The sequence below is a fragment of the Quercus robur genome, chromosome 8 (genome assembly GCF_932294415.1).
Source record: "Quercus robur chromosome 8, dhQueRobu3.1, whole genome shotgun sequence".
NCBI lineage: Eukaryota > Viridiplantae > Streptophyta > Magnoliopsida > Fagales > Fagaceae > Quercus > Quercus robur.
The window spans coordinates 37,570,436-37,590,160 of NC_065541.1; the positions used below are offsets into that span (position 1 = coordinate 37,570,436).

Sequence of the window (19,725 nt, forward strand, 5' to 3'; positions counted from 1 at the left end):
GAATCTGGATGGGATGATTCGAAGGATGGACTCATTATTCACTACTGAAGTATTGAACCAACCCCTCCCACCGAAATTCTGTCTCCCATAGTTGGAGTCGTATGACGATTCCAATGATCCCTTGGATCACATTGAATCGTTCAAGACACTAATGTTATTACAGATGACCCTAGACGAGGTGATGTGCAGGGCATTCCCAACAACCCTGAAAGGAGTAGCTAGAGTATGGTTCAGTAAGATACCCCTAGGAACTATTGTAGATTTTGAACAACTCAGCAAGGGTTTTGTTCGTCATTTCATTGGGGGGCAAAGACACAAGAAGCCAACTGGTCAACTTCTCAACATTTAACAAGCAGAAGGAGAATCACTAAGACAATACGTTACCTAATTCAACAAGGAGCTACTGTAGGTAGACGAAGCTGAAGATTAAGTCATCCTAACAACTTTCCAAGCAGGGTTACTACCCGGGGATTTTTTCTTCTCAATCACTAAAAGTCCACCAAAAATAGTCACGAAGTTGCTCCGAAAGGCTCAGAAGTACATGAATGTAGAAGACGCTGTGCTCGCAAAAGAAATGAAAGGAAAGAGGAAGAGAGACGAAGGAACAAGCAGTAATCAAGATAAAGGGAAAGAGACAGAAAGTGTTGGGCAGACCACAGGGAAAAAGATGGAACTTTTGGACAGGAAGCCAAAGTTCACTAACTTTACTCCTCAAATAATGCCAATTGAGCAAGTCCTGATACAGATAAGGGACGATCCCTCCTTGCAATGGCCGAAGCCAATCAGCACTCTAGCAGAAAGAAGAGACGAGCAAGTACTGCAGGTTCCACTAGGACCACAGGCATCACACCGACAAGTTTAGGCATTTGAAAGACCAAGTGGAGACTTTAATCCAACAAGGAAAGTTACAGAAGTATGTCAGGAAAACGGAGCCTTGCAGATACCAACAAAAGGAAGATCAAGATAGAAATCAGGGAGCAGGAGATAGTAAACCTCCCGCAGGAAAGATAAAGATGATCTTGGGAGGACTAACAGCAGGCAGAACACTGAAGTCCCTGAAAAAAGCCTGTGGGAGAGAAATAAATAGTGTCTATTTGCGGCTCCCTCCAATGAAGATGCTAAAGAATGACGAACCTGATATTGTTTTCTCAAAGAGAGACGGTCGCGACATCAGGCTACCCCATGACAATCTATTGGTAATCATGCTCAGAGTAGAAGAATTTAACATCCACCAGTTGCTCATTGACTACGGAAGCTTAGTAGATATCATTTATTTACCTGTGTTTTAGTAAATGAAACTAGATAAGAAAAGGATCAGACCTTTCACCTCGCCTCTGGTAAGCTTCACAGGGGATACAATCGTCCCTAGGGGCATCCTCACTCTAACCGTAATTGCAGGCACTTACCCAGCATAAGTCACCAAGGAAATTGATTTCCTCATAGTAGATTGCCTTTCGACTTACAACATTATCTTGGGAAGACCTGCACTCAACAGGCTAAAAGCAGCAACGTCAACATATTACTTGAAGGTGAAGTTTCCAACAACCCATGGAATAGGAGAAATCAGAGGAGACCAAGTTCTAGCAAGAGAGTGCTACTAAGCTACCTTAACATCGGGGGAGAACCACACATGGGTGATCAATGAACTAGAGCCCATCCCCGAACCGTCAGAAACACCACAAGAAGTTGAGATCAGCACTCCCAACTCTAGAGAAAGAGGAGATGATTTCCTTCTTGAGGGCAAACTGAGATGTTTTCTCCTGGAAACATGAGGATATGCCTGGAATTGATAAGAAGATCATACATCACTGTCTCAAAGTCAACCCAAAATGCAAACTTGTACAGCAGAAGCGTAGAGAATATTTGCACCAGAGCGCAACAAAACTGTAACTAAAGAAGTAGAGAAGTTACTAGAAGCTGGTTTCATCAGGGAAGTCTTCTACCCAGATTGGCTAGGAAACGTGGTAATGGTAAAGAAGAGAAATGGCAAATGGAGAATGTGTGTCAATTTCGCAAACCTAAATAAAGCCTGCTCAAAGGATAACATCCTCTTGCCAAGGATTGATCAACTAGTAAACTCAATTGCAGGACATAAACTCTTAAGTTTCATGGATGCATTTTCTAGTTACAACCAAATCCTCATGGATGAAGAAGATCAAGAGAAGACCTCGTTTGTCACCAGCCAAGGGTTGTACTACTACAAAGTTATGGCCTTTGGATTGAAGATAGCAAGAGCCACATACTAAAAATTGGTGAACCGCATGTTCTTTCACCAAATTGGAAGGAATGTGGAAGTATACGTAGACGATATACTGGTGAAAAGCAAGGACAAAGCCAACCACTTGGACGATTTGAAAGAAACCTTCAGCACACTACGTAAGTACAATATGAAATTAAACCCTACAAAGTGTGTTTTTACTGTTGCTTCAAGGAAATTCTTGGGATTCATGGTGTCCCAATGAGGCATAGAGGCAAATCCAAACTAAGTGAAGGCAACAGACAAGTGCATGTCATTCTTTAAGGTCTTGAAAAATTCCTTTCAGTGGACTAACAAATGTGAAGAAGCCCTTGCGAAATTAAAAGAGTACTTGATGAAGCCACCATTGCTAAGTCCCTCAGTGATGGGAGAGAAGCTGTACCTCTACTTAGCGGTATCTAATACTGCAATAAGTTTGACACTGATCAGAGAAGAGGAAAATGTTCAGAAGCCAGTCTACTATACTAGCCAAGCATTCCAGGGAGCAGAGGCAAGTTACCCAAGGATGGAAAAGATAGCTTTCGCATTGTTGGTCGCTTCCAGGAAGCTCTGTCTGTACTTCCAAGCACACTCCATCGTCGTCATGACAAACCAACCAATAAGAAAGATGATGAACAAGATAGATGCAGCATGATGACTCATTCAATGGGTAATTGAGTTGGGCCAATTTGACATCGAATATCGGCCTTAAGCAGCAATCAAAGCCCAAGTACTAGCAGACTTCATTGCAGAATCCACTTACCCTTATAAGGAAGAAGAACTCCCCATGGAAACATGGGTGGTCCAAATAGATGGGTCTGCAATAAGGAAAGTAGGAGGAGGAGGAGTGGTGCTCATATCTCCAGAAGGAGAGACATTGAAATATGTAGTTAGATTGCAATTTTTAGCAACGAATAATAAGGCAAAATACAAAGCATTGCTAACAGGGCTAGGTCTAGCATAAGTTCTAGGAGCAAAGAATCTTACCGTCCAAGCTGATTTTCAGCTAATAATTGGACAAGTGAAGGGAGATTATGAAGCCAAAGAAGAGAGGATGCAGAAGTACCTGAAGATCATCCAACAACTCTCCCAGCACTTTGAAAAACTAGACTTTGTGCAAATCCCTCGGGCCAAAAATGCAGAAGCTGACTTCCTAGCAAGATTGTTCTCGTCAAACGACTACAATGCGACCTCCAAACTATATGTAGAGATAAGGGAGCAACCAAGTACAAAAGGTGAGTACTTTTGAAGATAAAAGAACAAGACAAATGGATGACTCCTATCGTTTGTTATTTGAAAGAAGGATGGCTCCCAAAAGATAAAACGGAAGCAAGGAAGATACAGATTAGAGCAGCCCACTTCATCATTATTGACGATGTATTGTACAGACGAGGTTATTCACTCCCATACTTAAGATGTGCCAACTCAGAAGAAGCAAATTATGTGCTCCGCAATATACATGAGGGAATTTGTGGAAATGATGCTGGGGCAAGGTCTTTAGCAGGAAAGGCACTCAGAGCAGGATATTACTGACCGACTTTACAAAAGGACGCACACAACCTCGTCAAAGCATGCTATAAGTGCTAATGGTTCACAAATATCCAGACGAAACCAGGAGAGACGATAACAACCATATCCTTACCATGGCTCGTCGCCCAATGGGGGATTGACATTATGGGCCCATACCCTTTAGGGAAGAAGCAACTTAGATTTCTGATCGTCGCAATTGATTACTTCATAAAATGGGTAAAAGCAGAACCAGTGATGCAAGCTTTGTATGGAAAAACATCATCTGCAGGTTTGGAGTCCCACATGTAATAATATCAGACAATGGAAAGCAGTTCGACAATCCCAAGTTTTGAAAATTTTGCCAAGACTTAGGAGTTAAGAACCGCTACTCTTCTCCAAGACACCTTTAGGCCAACGGCCAGATAGAAGTGACAAATAGAAACTTGCTCAAAATTATCAAAACTTGGCTTGAGGGGGCAAAGAAGGCATGGCCTGAAGAACTGTTAAATGTCCTTTTGGCATATAGGACGACCACAAGAGTTCCAACAGGGGAAACACCATTCAGATTGACATTCGACACTGAGGTCGTCATACCAATGGAGGTGGGACTGATGAGCCTTTGAGTTAAAACTTACGAAGACCAAAAGAACCAGTAGGAGCTTAATAGCAACTTGGATCTAATTGATGAAGTTAGGGAGGAAGCCATGAAGTGAATGACCAAACACAAGGAAGCAGTGACCAGATACTACAATAGAAAGGTTAAGGTAAGAAGGTTCAACACAGGAGACCTCGTCCTTAGGAAGGTATCATAGGCAACAAAGGACCCATCCTAAGGAAAACTGGGACAAGCCTGGGAAGGCCCTACGAAGTAATCCGTCACTCCGAAGAAAGCTCCTACTACCTAAAGTCTTTAGACAGCCAGGAATTGCCCTGACCATAGAACGTAGAACACTTGAAGAAATACTACTAGTAAGGAATACTTTACATTTCAAGCTGTCTAATCTTCATATTAGCATGTACGACAGTTATTACCTTCTTCATACATAGATCAATAATACATGAAAGCAGTATCCATGTGTATTTATCAATGGTTATCCATGAATCATTTATCAATAAATGTGCAACACTTAGGAGTTATCCTTAGGAGATGTCCTAAGGATCTCTATCGTTAAAATTTCAAATCAAAAGCTGTTCATACATAGCCAACGGCGTCATAGCCATCAAAGTTGTTGATACACAACTACCAAAGTCGACTAAATCAATAGTTGTTTAAACACAACTAATATGACCATCATTCAAGCATGAATAAACAAAAAAATGGTTAACCTAAAGATGCTCCAATACCATGGCTTTAAGTCACAAGCACAGCGCAATATCGTCATACAAACATGACACAATAAAAAAGCTATTTAAACACAATTAAAAATAATAAGTTGTTCAAACACAACTAAAATCGTCATTCAAACATGACTCGATAAAAAACTGTTCAAACACAGCTAAAATAATAAGCTGTTTAAACACAGCTAAAAATAATAAGTTGTTCAAACACAACTAAAATCTTCATTCAAATATGACTTAATAAAAAGCTGTTCAACACATCTAAAATAATAAGTTGTTCAAACATAGCTAAAATAAAAAGCTGTTTAAACATAGCTAAAAATAATAAGTTGTTCAAACACAACTAAAATCGTCATTCAAACATGACTTAATAAAAAGCTGTTCAAACACAGCTAAAATAATAAGTTGTTTAAACATAGCTAAAATAATAAGTTGTTCAAACACAACTAAAATCGTCATTCAAACATGACTCAATAAAAGGCTGTTCAAACACAGCCAAAAGTGATAAGTTGTTCAAACACAACAAAAATCAATAAAAAGCTGTTCAAACATAGCAAAAAATAATAAGTTGTTCAAACACAACTAAAATCAATAAAAAGCTTTTCAAACATAGCAAAAAATGATAAGTTGTTCAAACGCAGCTAAAAATAATGAGTTGTTCAAACACAACTAAAATCTTCATTCAAACATGACTCAATAGAAAGTTGTTCAAACGTAGCTAAAAATAATGAGTTGTTCAAACACAACTAAAATTGTTATTCAAACATGACATAACAAAAAGCTATTTAAACACAATTGATCATAAAAAGTTGCTCAAACACAACTAGCATTGTTGTTCAAATATGACTCAGTAAGAGAAGCTGTTCAAACACAAGCTAAACGTAAAAAGTTGTTTTAACATAACTAATATCATCATAAAAGGTTGCCTAAACACAACCAAGCATGAAAAGTTGTTTAATATAGCTAAAGCATGAAGATATCCAAAAACCTTCATCATCTGAACGCAGCAAAGATGTACTTATAAAAATTTCTTCATGTTAGCAATTCATAAATTTACTTATCATTGTCAGAGAGAGAATCTATGCCTAAAACATACGGGCCCAAAGAAATTGTACAGATAAATTGCTCAAAACAATGAGCCCATAAAAGACATTGTTTTTGTCTTACACAAAAAGAAGAAGAAGAAGAAGAAGGGTAAATTACTGTTCATTCGGAATAGGATCTGCAAGAGTTATAGGTGCGGCCTCTTTAGTCACCTCAACTACGGTTGTGGCTTCTTCCATTACATCCTCCGCCGTGGCCTTAGAAGGATGATTAGACAGGAGCTCCTTCTCAACATCACCAATAGCAAGACCAGAATGATCCAGGTCAGGGTGATGCTTCGCCATCCATTTCTTGAGAAGATCGAAGCCTTCCATGTAGTATCCACACAACTCGTTAGAGTCCTTGAATTCTTGCATTGCTGTGGCCCCAACCTTCTGCAACTTAAGCTGCAAATATCCCATCTACTTATCCTTTAACTTACAGAAATCCTTCTCCACTTGAAGACTCCTATCCAAGGTCACCATGCATTCTTTGTCATTCTCAACCTCAACAGCAAGGATGGTGACCTTGTTCTTTAGTGTCTCATTCTCAGTGGAAAGGATTTGATTATGGGCTAAGCTGTGGACACCTTCTTCTCCAAATCCAAAAGCTTCCTACAAACGAACAAAGATTCCCCCAAAGCCTCAACGTAAAATCTCCCTTAGCAAAAACAAAAAAGAAAAAGAAAAAGCAACCTACGTTATCAACGTATACCTGCACAAGTTTCTAAATGTGAGACGACGTCAATTCGCTGGACGACTTCGCCATCAAATAATTCAGGTTGTCCACAAAGAGCACCTCATGAGCCTTCAAAGCAGCAGCATCAGCATCGTCCCAGAAAGAAGGAAGAAAGGACTGGCCACCAACCTTCATCTTCTTCTTATTCTCCTCCCTAGCAGAGGCAATTACCTCCAGAGACGAGGTGGGAGAGGCAGGATGCTTAGCAGGTGAATGGGCAGAAGGAGGAGTTACCACGGGATCATCCTTGGAAACGTCGCCTACTTTTGAATGCTTTTTCAAAAGGAGACCACTGATGAGGCCACCTTTGGCTTTCTTTTCTTGAGTCTCAGCCAACTTTTGCTTGCTAAATCTGGTCATCATTCTTGAAAGGAATGAGAAACTATAAAAAAAGAAAAAAAGAAGAAGAGAAGATGGAGCACTCACTCTTTTTACAACTTCAAGATTTATCCGAACCTTACTTGACGGTTTCGGACCTAGGAAATGAAGGAGTAGCGATTGAGGAGAGACAAGCTCATCAAAATCCTTGACAGTCTCTAAATATTCTTTTACCTTTTCAGCGCGACAGTGATATCTCTTCTTCAAATAAGGACGTTGAGAAACTGCAAAAAACAAGTATGTTACATACCACCATCACTCACAAAGAATGAAAAATAAATAGAAAGACAAGAAAGACACACTAGACATAGGGGTTCCCTAACTATGAAAAAATTTGGGGGCTTCGTCGAAGTCCTCACTAGGGACAAACTCCTAACCATTGCCAGAAACAGAAACAAAAAAAAGAAAAAAAGAAAAAAAAATGGAAGAAGTTTGGTTTCCAATAGCGGAGAAACGATGGGTAATCAAGTATTAACCTAGAAGCCCTATCCCACGGCTTAAATTCATAATAGCCAAGGTCTTTGGATTTTCTCAAACGATAAAAATGAAGGAATTCGTCTTTCTTGATGACATCCCCTTCATTGGCGGACATCTACACTACCATATAAGAAACGATGATCCGTTAAGAATTGGGCACTAACTGTGCCAGAGCAAGATGTAAATATGCAAAAAGTTCCCTAACAAAAGGATGAACTAGAAAATGAAGACCACTAGTAAAGTCCACCTCGTAGAAATAGACTTCATCAACGTAAAAGTGGCAAGCCTTATCCTCGCTACTCAGGATCCTAATCTTAACAAAATCAGGGAACTGAAACCTATCCCTAATCCATTTCTCATCCATTCCGGAGAGGGCACAAGGGACATTCCAAGCTTTATAAGGAGTGGAAGGGGAGGTAACCTCAGGACTCACACGGTCATCAGATGAGGACAACCCCATCTCCAACTCACTAGACCTAACCTCCCCAGACATCTTCAATGACTTAGCTACCCTAGTAGAATTGGAAACCAGAGGGAATAAAGAAGAAAGGACAAACCTATGTGGATAGTCCTCCCCCATGAAGAGACTAACCCACTTGAGGCACTCTCCCTCTATAACCTCAAGTAAACAACCTAAATGAGTAAATAGAAAAGCTACTGAGGGGCAATCAACCTTAACAAAAGAGTAATCTACCATGGAAGAATAGGAAAAGAGAAAGGAGCACGAGGAGCTTACTAGGAAACATAGAACTGAAAAAGAAAACTTGAAGGAGAAACAAACCCTAGAATGCCAACTAAACAAGGAAGGAGTATGAAGAAAAAGGAAAAGGAAGGAAAAATGCGAAATAAAAGGCCAAAACATGCGTAGGAAAACCAAGAGAAATTTGCACGTTGAATGCATCCTGACTGTACACATGGCACTCAACTGGTCAAACATCAACTTGTCATAAATGCGCAATACACTCAATTCATTTTGCAGGTTTTCCTCCAACAGAGATGACCCCAATCACAGCTTCGTCCATCCGCTACGACGAGGAGCTCAACTATTGATTTTTTGCATCATCATCCTTCATGCAATTTACAAGATTCACCAAATAAGAGTTGATAGTCAACCTAAATCTTTCAACCCTAATAAAATCAATGAGTTTTGTGTTTGTAAGGGTCATATTTTTATGTAATTGACATATCCTTATGACAAAACACGCTTTACTTGTGTTTGGGTCTTAGTTCTAGTGTGTTCAAGAATATCAAGAAGTACTTTTACAAGTGGTAACAGGTGGTATTATTGAAGACACAAGACTGCTCAAGAAAAAAATGAATCTACAGGTCCTAATTCCTCCTCGATACTTGTTGATCTATTGAGATTTAATGAAGCTCAATACTTGACTTGATACCTCTTGATCTATCAAGCTACGGGATTTCTAATATAGTTTGCAACATTTTATTCTAAGTGGCTTTTGTTTGTAGGTTTGTGTAACCTAATAGGAGAGCCCATTAAAAGACCGATTAAGCTCCTATTAATAAGGTGGTGAAAACAAAAAACCTTAATGCTTCATAAGATTTTCATATTGAAATCGTAGAATTCACTTATTGAACCTGTGAGTTCAGAAAATAGAAGAAAGCGATCTTGCTGCAATTCTTTTGCGCCTTTAGATTTTGTACCAAGCAAAGTCTCTGACACCAACAATTGAAGATTTTATTGGTGTTTACTGTGAAATTGTTGCAAATCAACTACAACAATTAAAAGGGTTGTTGTGGAGTTAGTCACATACTGGAATTTGTCCAAAGGAGAAATCTCTACAAAAACAAGTCTAATTGGGTATTGAAGCAAAGGTTTAATTGTAAGTTGGTATTTTGGGATAGGCGAGTGGGGTAAGATTCTTTATACTTGTAATACTTGTTTCTTGATTAGTGGATTCTTTGGGAGTGGTGACTTGAAATTCACCAGGTGGGGTTTTTGTTTATAAAGATTTTCCCCATCGTGATCAATTCGCCATGTCAAATTTATTTTTCGCTGCACTTAATTTAGTTTGGTGATTTGATTGTGCCTCCACAATATTTGCATGTAATTTGGAGAATTAATCAACTTGAGTAATTGAATAAATTAACCGGTATCAATCTATAACCCAACAGTGTCGCCTCCCAAAAAATTAGAAACTTGAGATTGGCATTCATATGACTTGATTTCAACAAGATCTTAGACAGTTTTTCTCTTCAATTTTTGCCTCATGATCTTGTGCTTCACTATAATATTCATCAATTGTATCAAGAACATCCATAGTTTCTTCATTGACTACTTTTGCACAAAATTGTGCAACTTTCAATGATAAAACTAAAATTTTTTTCAATCTCTTCAATATTTTCTTTAAAAATTGGCTTTCTATTGTCAACTCTCAAATCAATTTTTTCGCTTGATGATTTGAACTTGGATTTTATTAAATCATATGAATTTATAGCATTCATACGAATGCTATAAGAACTGCATCTACTCTACTTCCATTTACTTAGAAAAAAGAAAAAGAAAAAAAGAAAAAAAAACAAAGGAATAGTTACCAAGGAAAAAGAAAGGTTACAATTAATTGTAATAAGAATCTTACAATAATACAATTAGAAATCAATCATTTGTGCATGCGAAACTTTGCAAGTGCGATAAAGAGCACGCATGCACTCAGAACTACAATAATGCATTATGCTGCTTCTTCTAAACTAGTAGTTATTTCTGTATATGTTTCCGGTCTACTAGAAGAAGTGCTAGATTCGCCTCTCCTTAGAACAAAAGCTGGTTGTTTAGGAGTTGGAACTGTTACAGTTTCACTGTAAAGCATGGTAACAACATTTGACATGGTGGGACGATCACTTGGGTCTTCTTGTATGCATAGGAGTCCAACATTTACGCACTTCGTAAATAGGTCTGCATTGCAAGATTCATGTAGAGTTTGGTCCATTAAATCCAACACCTTGGTTTCTGTCCACAATATCCATGCCTGAGATAAATTCAAAATCAAAATTGGTACGAAGTAGAAAATGACCAAAGAATGAATGATTTTAAAAAATTCAAGACACTTACATAACCTATAAGGCTCATGGCTTGCTCTGATCGGTAAAATCCAGTGTTTTTTTTTTCCACTAATAATCTCAAGCAAAACTACTCCAAAACTAAAAACATCGGATTTTGTTGAGAAAACTCCATCCAATGCGTACTCCGGGGCCATATAACCACTACATTAGAGAAATTGTAATAAATGGGTTAAGGGGATAGAAAAATTTTCTACAATATATAAGAACCAACTTTCATACGAATATAGTCTACTATAAACTTACTAAGTTCCAATTACTCTAGCGGTGTTTGATTCAGTTTCTTTGCCTCTAACAATCTTCGCCAAGCCAAAGTCGGATATTTTGGGGTTCATCTCTTGATCTAGAAGAATGTTACTAGTTTTCATATCTCTATGGATGATCCTTAATTTGGAGTCTTGGTGAAGATAAAGAAGGCCTCGAGCTATTCCCAAGATGATGTTGAAGCACATCTCCCAATCCAAAAGCATGCTTCGCTTTGGATCTTACAAGGTTTTCCATTTTCCATTCAATAGAACAATATCAGCAACAATAACAAGTCAGCTTTTACTCAAACAAGATACAATTTATCAATTACTAGTGGATACTAGGAATTTGGTTTAGGAAACCAACCAAATATAAAAGAGTCTAAGCTTTTATTTGGCATGTACTCATAGAGTAAAATCTTTTCATCCCCTTTTATGCAATATCACCGTAGTCTAACAAGATTCCTATGTTGTAGTTTCGCAATCAACACCTCATTTTTAAATTCCTGTAAGCCTTGTCCTGAGGCACTTGAGAGCCTCTTTACTGCCATTTCTTGGCCTCTTGGAAATGTACCCTAAGACCAAATTCATCAAGACCACAATGCTATTAATTACTATTACCGAGAACCTAGTTAACATGAACATAAATAACCAGGTAATGTTGATAAAATTACCTTATAAACAGGCCCATAGCCCCCCTGTCCAAGCTTGTTTGCATTTGAGAAACTATCTGTAGCAACTAATATGCTTTCCAAATAAAAAAAGGGTAGATCTATGTCTGTCTCACCTTCTTCTCTAAAATCACCGGAGTCTATCAAGTCTTTAACATGTTCACTGTTCATTGTGCGAAGTACTCTATTTGTGCAGATGAGAAATCTTTACAAAAACAAGTCTAATTGGGTATTGGAGCAAATGTTTAACTGTAAGTTAGTATTTTGGGATAGGAGAGTGGGGTAAGACTTTTTATACTTGTAACACTTATTTCTTGATTAATGGATTTTTTGGAAGTGGTGACTTGAAATTCACCAAATGGGGTTTTTGTCTATGAAGATTTTCCCCATCATGATTAAATCGTCATGTCAAATTTATTTTTTGCTGCACTTAATTTAGTTTGGTGATTTGATTGTGCCTCCACAATATTTGCATGTAATTTCGAGAATTAATCAACTTAAGTAATTAAATTAATTAACCAGTATCAATCTATAACCCAACAATGTCGCCTCCCAAAAAATTAGAAACTTTAGATTGGCATTGATATGATTTGATTTCAACAAGATCTTAGACAATTTTTCTCTTCAATTTTTGCCTCACGATCTTGTGCTTCACTATAATATTCATCAATTGTATCAAGAACATCCATAATTTCTTCATTGACTAATTCTGCACAAAATTGTGCAACTTTCAATGATAAAACTTGAAAGTTCAATAAGTGTGTAAAACACCTTGAACGTTTAGACCCTCAATATACAAATTACGAATTCAAGCTTATTATCAAACAATTAATGTGCGGAATATGAACATAAGCATATAACAGAATTGATAAACAATCTTAGACCAAATAAAATCACATTCACAGCAGAAATTAAATGGCAAAGATTAAGGGAAGAGAGATGCAAAAACAAGGACAACATAGCGATGTGCTATCGAAGAGGAAACCGAAGCCCTCAGCATAAAACCTCTCCGCTGCCCTCCAAGCGGTAAATAATCCACTAAAGAATGTAGTTGGGATACATGAACAGCAGAAGACCCTCCAAGCCTAATCTACTCAGTGTACTTAAGCCCTCCAAGTTCCTACTCCAATGAGGTTATGCCAAACCTATTTCTTCTTTAACTTACCAAATTCTGCTATAGCCTATAGCATCAACCAATATAAAATCGGTCCCTTCCTAACTGCTTCTCAATCACCAAATGGCCTTCTCACAGATGTGGGTATGGTGAGAAAAGGTTTTGGTAATGTAAGGATGTAACAATGGAGAGGGTGAGAGTAGAGAAATTTGAAGAGTCTTTATGTGAAGATTGGGGATGAGTTAATCTTGTTTTTCTCTAGAGTTTCTCTCTCAAAATTCTCTCTAGAAGCTCTTTACATTTCGTGAGTATAAAGGGTATATATACTAAGGTGAGAGTGGAATGCGAAGAGTCAGTTTTTCAAAACAGAGCTAGCTAGCGACTTGGCCTCACGACTTGGCTGAGCTGCGAGTTCCAGCCGCGAGGTAACTGAATTGCCAGACTGGACTTTTTGTCCTGTAGTGCTACAGCTAGCATGACGGTTCAGCTTATCTGCATGCTTGGCACGTGTGCAACTTCTGGCGACTTGCAAGCCGCGAGCTACTCGCAAGATCTAGTCGCGAGTCCCTGCTTCTTTGCACAATCTTGAGCATTTCTTCACACTCTCTCATACACTACCCTTACATGATTCCCACCTAAATATAGGGTTACTAATTGTTAAAATACAAGCAAATTTGGCACGAAATTAAGCCAACAAGATAGTTGATAAAATTCAACCTTACAAAACTCAATTTAAAAAAAAAAAAAAAAAATCTCTTTAATATTTTCTTTAAAAATTGGCTTTCTATTGTCCTCTCAAATCAATTTTTTCACTTGATGATTTGAACTGGGATTTTATTAAATCATATGAACTTATAGCATTCATACGAATGCTATAAGATCTGCATCTACTCTACTTCCATTTACTTAGAAAAATGAAAAAGGAAAAAAAAAAAAAGCAAAGGAATAGTTACCAAGAACTGCCCAAAAAGAAAAAATAGTTACCAAAGGAAAAAGAAGGTTACAATTACAATAATACAACTAGAAATCAATCTTTTGTGCATGAGAAACTTTACAAGTGCGATAAAGAGCAAGCTTGCATTAAGAAATACAATAATGCATTATACTGCTTCTTCTAAACTAGTAGTTATTTCTGTATATGTTTCCGGTCTACTAGAAGAAGTGCTAGATTCGCCTCTCCTTAGAACAAAAGCTGGTTGTTTAGGAGTTGGAACTGTTACGGTTTCACCATCAAGCATGGTAACAACATTTGACATGGTGGGACGATCACTTGGGTCTTCTTGTATGCATAGGAGTCCAACATTTACGCACTTCGTAAATAGGTCTGCATTGCAAGATTCATGTAGAGTTTGGTCCATTAAATCCAACACCTTGGTTTCTGTCCACAATCCCCATGCCTGAGACAAATTTGAAATCAAAATTGGTATGAACTAGAAAATGACCAGAGAATGAATGATTTTAAAAAATTCAAGACACTTACATAACCTATAAGGCTCATGGCTTGATCTGATCGGTAAAATCCAGTGTTCTTTTTTCCACTAATAATCTCAAGCAAAACTACTCCGAAACTAAATACATCGGATTTTGTTGAGAAAACTCCGTCCAATGCGTACTCCAGGGCCATATACCCACTACATTAGAGAAATTGTTACAAATAGGTTTAGGGGATTGAAAATTTTTCTACAATATATAAGAACCAACTTTCATAAGAAACAGTCTACTATAGACTTACTAAGTTCCGATTACTCTAGCGGTGTTTGATTCAGTTTCTTTGCCTCTAACAATCTTTGCCAAGCCAAAGTCAGATATTTTGGGGTTCATCTCTTGATCTAGAAGAATGTTGCTAGTTTTCATATCTCTATGGATGATCCTTAATCTAGAGTCTTGGTGAAGATAAAGAAGCCCTCGAGCTATTCCCAAGATGATGTTGAAGCGCATCTCCCAATCCAAAAGCATGCTCTGCTTTGGATCTTACAAGGTTTTCCGTTTTCCATTCAATAGAACAATATCAGCAACAATAACAAGTCAGCTTTTACTCAAACTAGATAATTTATCAATTACTAGTGGATACTAGGAATTCGGTTTAGGAAACCAACCAAATAGAAAAGAGTCTAAGCTTTTATTTGGCATATACTCATAGAGTAAAATCTTTTCATCCCCTTTTATGCAATATCACCGTAGTCTAACAAGATTTCTATGTTGTAGTTTCGCAATCAACAACACCTCATTTTTAAATTCCTGTAAGCCTTGTCCTGAGGCACTTGAGAGCCTCTTTACTGCCATTTCTTGGCCTCCTGGAAATGTACCCTAATAAGACCAAATTCATCAAGATCACAATGTTATTAATTACTATTACCGAGAACCTAGTTAACATGAAAATAAATAACCAGGTAATGTAGATAAAATTACCTTATAAACAGGCCCATAGCCCCCCTGTCCAAGCTTGTTTGCATTTGAGAAACTATCTGTAGCAACTAATATGCTTTCCAAATCAAAAAAGGGTAGATCTATGTCTGTCTCACCTTCTTCTCTAAAATCACCTGAGTCTATCAAGTCTTTAACATGTTCACTGTTCATTGTGCGAAGTACTCTGTTTCTGTTTTCTGAGTTAAGAAGACAACAATATATGAATATTTAGATGATAATTACAGGAAACAAGTCAAATGGTTTTACTTTGATCAAAGTGGACAAAACTATAGATTGTGCAAGGTGTGCATCATGCAAAGCAATTACCTTTCCTCTTGGCCATCCTTCGTCTCCACAAATATACAAATATAATGGTACTTGAGAAAGCAATCACACTTATAAGAGATACCGCAACAATCAAAGACAATGAAATCTTCCTTGATAAAGCCTCATCTACTGACCCAGGATTACCAACTACTTCTGACGGAGTATCACCTTTACAAGAAAGAAACAGAGCTAGTCTCACTTATAGGTAAAATACGAAAACAACTCTCCATCACTATGTTCTTGACATTGAACAATTGGCAATCAAAATGACAATAAGTCAAATTCAAGAAATGGGAGTTTATATGGATAATGGATTGCTACAATTATTGAAATGTATCTTATAAGTTCAATTCAATTATTGAAATGTATCTTATAAGTGCAATTCATTAACATAGGAATCTTAAATTGTCATTGGTGAAAAATATAACATATCCTAACCTTGATGAGTGCAATTCAAATTTGAGGCATCCCATACGAAGTTTGGGAGACAATGGCACCTCATATTTCCATCTGTTGCTGCATTGCAAGTTGAATTAGGCCAATCCTTACAGTCAGCGGGTGAATTGCACATTGGCTCCGGGGGTGGCTTCCAACTAATCTCTACACCTCTAATAGTAGAATTAATTTTGCCCGAATCTTTAAGGAACGAGATGTTTACAAAAGGCAAGGACTGATTGAGCGACAGAACTCTTTCTAAATTTCTAACATCACTATTATCTGCACGTTTGACTTCGATGATAAATTTTTGTTCACTGGGATAGATACCATCGACTTGATAGGTGCCAGTAGGTGATTTGAAGCTTAGCTGGCCCGTGGAATTGTTGCATTCAAAGCTAAAGTACATGGGATCACCACAATTTGGTCCTGTACTCAGTGGATAGGGGATCACGTTTATGCCGCAAGGCTCACAGTTCCTTACAGTTGATTCTGCAAAGGTACAAAGTCTGGAATAGTAATTAAACATAGTCTGGATAACATATGTTAAAGATTTTAGTACTATGAATTTTTCTCTCTTTAGGAATTTATGTGAAATCATATGAGATTTTCACTCACTTTGAATACAACTCTATGATTGTAGCACCCAAAAAATCTCCTTCTAGACAAAACTCCAAATTCATTTTCTGGACTAATTGTGTAACGAACCAAGAAAAAGCGCTAGTCACATCTGCACCACACCCTAAAAGGACTAGTCACAATTGAGATTCCTTGTATCACAATCTCCCCCACTTAAATCCCTAACGTCCTCATTAGGGCCCACTTTGTGGGGTAATGTCTTCGAGTCCACATGGGTTTACCGGGTCGGCTCTGATACCATATGTAATGACCCAAGGAAAAGCCCTAGCCACATCTACGCTACACCTCAAAAGGATTAGTCACAATTGAGGCTCTTTGCAGTTGTTAATAAAACCTAATTTAACCCAGTAAATACCCGATGTGGGACTCATCACACACCCACACACATCACACAATCAATCAAATTGGGGCATCACAAATTGTTTTCTTTTTTTAATCACAAAACTCCCCTAGGCTGCATTTCTCTATTTTTCTATTCTTGTACTACCTTCCAAGTGAAATCCATTTTTTGTTCTCTTGGTTTCACATTCAATTCTATATTTTTTTTTCCTCCCCCCACAAGGGGGACAGTTGGATCAAAGCCATCAAATCATTTGTAATACTATCTATTTATAATACTTTAATTCCGATTATGTACAATAAATATATTACTTCTTTGACAATGAATAGACTATCCTTTTAATTTAAGGAATAATCTTTTCTTTCGCACCAAAGAAACCCAAAAAATAACCAATTTAATTTTCTTTTTCAACAAGAAAACCCAATTAGCTTTTCAAGTCACAATTATAATTTGAGGCAATTTCCAATAGGTGAGGAGCTGGACTAGCATAGGCCACAAGAACAAGAGAAATAAAATACTATAATGTTTATTGTCCTTGATTTTGGGTCAATCGGGATATACACAATAAAGAGAGAGATATTAGGATAAACATAATAAATGGGAAGACCTTATTATACGAGTAATTCTTAGGTACTCCCAGAGCACGAATAATGGTGTTCCCTCCTCTTACATTTATGGTAGGATCTACTCACTAAATTCATGGTAAGGTCCACTATGAATGTGAGAGGAGTACCATTTCTGTAACAACCCCATCTCATCTGTGTAGATATTGTCCGCTTTGGGGCCTCATACCCCTCACGGTTTTGTTCTCCCCAAAGCACACAGCAGTGGGGGAAAAGGCCTCTACACATTGAAGGGAGGTCATTCTTTATAAACACGTTCTCATGTGCTTCCCTAGGCGATGTGGGATTCCATGGAATGCAAGACCCCCTTTTTTGGGTCACTACAATCCACCCCCCTTACGAGCACACGCGTCCTCGCATGTGGGACCCACACTTCCAACTAGGGCATGGCTCTGATACCATTTATAACGACCCCATCTCATCTGTGTAGATATTGTTCGCTTTGGGGTCTCATAGTAGTGACCCAAAAAAGGGGGTCTTGCATTCCATGGAATCCCACATCGCCTAGGGAAGCACATGAGAATGTGTTTATAAGGAATGACTTCCCTTTAATGTGTAGAGGCCTTTTCCCTAGCGCAACCTGGGGAAGAACAAAACCATGAGGGGTATGGGCCCCAAAGTGGACAATATCTACATAGTTGGAGTGGGGCCGTTATAGATGGTATCAGAGCTTAGGATATGATTATGTAGACACTTGAAAACTAGGTTATGATTTTATAGACACTTGAAACTAAGCTATGATCTTGATTTTTGTTAGAGCATTTGGATTTTGGGTTATGTTTGATGAGATATTTTAAATAATTTTAGCAGTGTACTTCTTATGTGTAGTAATAATAATTGTTGCACCGTCTATATTTCTTGATTCTTTGTTAACTAGGTATCATGCCACCCAAAAAGAAGAGAGTAGCTAATTCCAATAGTGAGGAACCTATTGTTAATTTGCGAAGGCCAACCAAAGCAAGGGTTGATACTGAGGCTGAAGTCACTCAAGACATGAGAAATAATGATCGTCATAGGGTGACACGCACTGATCCTTTGGATGAAGCTGCTGCCCAACTGTTGGACAGGTTGGCCCATGTTGCTAGTAGAGGCGTAGGTAGAGTAGAGGCAAGGGCTGGTTGCTCTTTTGAGACTTTTATGAAGCAGAATCCCCCTTCCTTTGATGGGAAGCCAGATCCTACAAAAGCTGAGAATTGGTTCTTGCAAATGGAGAAATTGTTAGAAGCTTTAGATTGCACTGACTCTCTGAAGGTGCGGTTTGCAACTTTCAAGTTGATAGGAGAAGCTGAGCGTTGGTGGAGATCTACTAAAGCCATTTTGGAGGGAATGGACACTGAGAGAAATCCCATCACTTGGGAGAAATTTAAAGGGGTTTTCTATGATAACTACTTCCCTGAGGTGGTTCGAGAACGAAAAGAGAGGGAATTTGCTGATTTGGTGCAAGGAAGTATGACTGTTGAGCAGTATGCTGCTAAATTCATCGAGTTATCTCGCTTTGGACGCCACTTAATCCTTACTGAGACGAAGAAAGCAAGCAGATTTCAAAAGGGGTTGAATGAGAGACTTCGACACCATTTGATTGCAGCAGGGGTTGATAACTATGTAGAGTCAGTTAAGAGAGCTATGAGACTGGAGGAAGATTTCAAGAACAATGTTAGGAAGGAGAACCCACCTAGAAACACTAGACAGACAAACTTTCGTCAAGGCAATGCTCAAGGTCATTGGAACAAGAAAGGATCTTTTGGGAGGTCTGGGAGTAATTCATCATCAAATAAGCCAAAAAATAAGAATCCACCCCAGAATGCTCAAGGTAGAAGTTTGAATGCTTGCTCTACATGTGGAAGGTTTCATGGAGATAAGCCGTGTTTCTTTGAAGGAAAGGCTTGTTATAACTGTGGAAAGACAGGACACTTAGCTAGAAGCTGTACTTCTCCTCAACAAAACTCAATGGCACAACCTGGAAAGAATGATCAGAGGAGGAAAGCACAAGGGAGAGTGTTTGCACTCACACCACAAGATGTCCAAGCTTAGGATACTGTGGTTACAAGTATCCTCCCTTTATTCTCAAACTTTGCTAAAACTCTATTTGAT

At 38.2% G+C, this 19,725-nt stretch overlaps 1 protein-coding gene and 1 pseudogene across 1 annotated transcript; one reads left to right on the forward strand and one right to left on the reverse strand.

Annotated features, from left to right (window-relative positions):
• Positions 1-13,844: 13,844 nt before the first annotated feature.
• On the reverse strand, positions 13,845-17,525 carry LOC126695420 (G-type lectin S-receptor-like serine/threonine-protein kinase At4g03230; annotated as a pseudogene).
• Positions 17,526-18,516: 991 nt separating this feature from the next.
• Positions 18,517-19,665, forward strand: LOC126696251 (uncharacterized). Its single transcript, XM_050393021.1, has one exon. The coding sequence runs from the start codon at positions 18,517-18,519 to the stop codon at positions 19,663-19,665; it is 1,149 nt and encodes a 382-aa protein (XP_050248978.1).
• Positions 19,666-19,725: the final 60 nt, after the last annotated feature.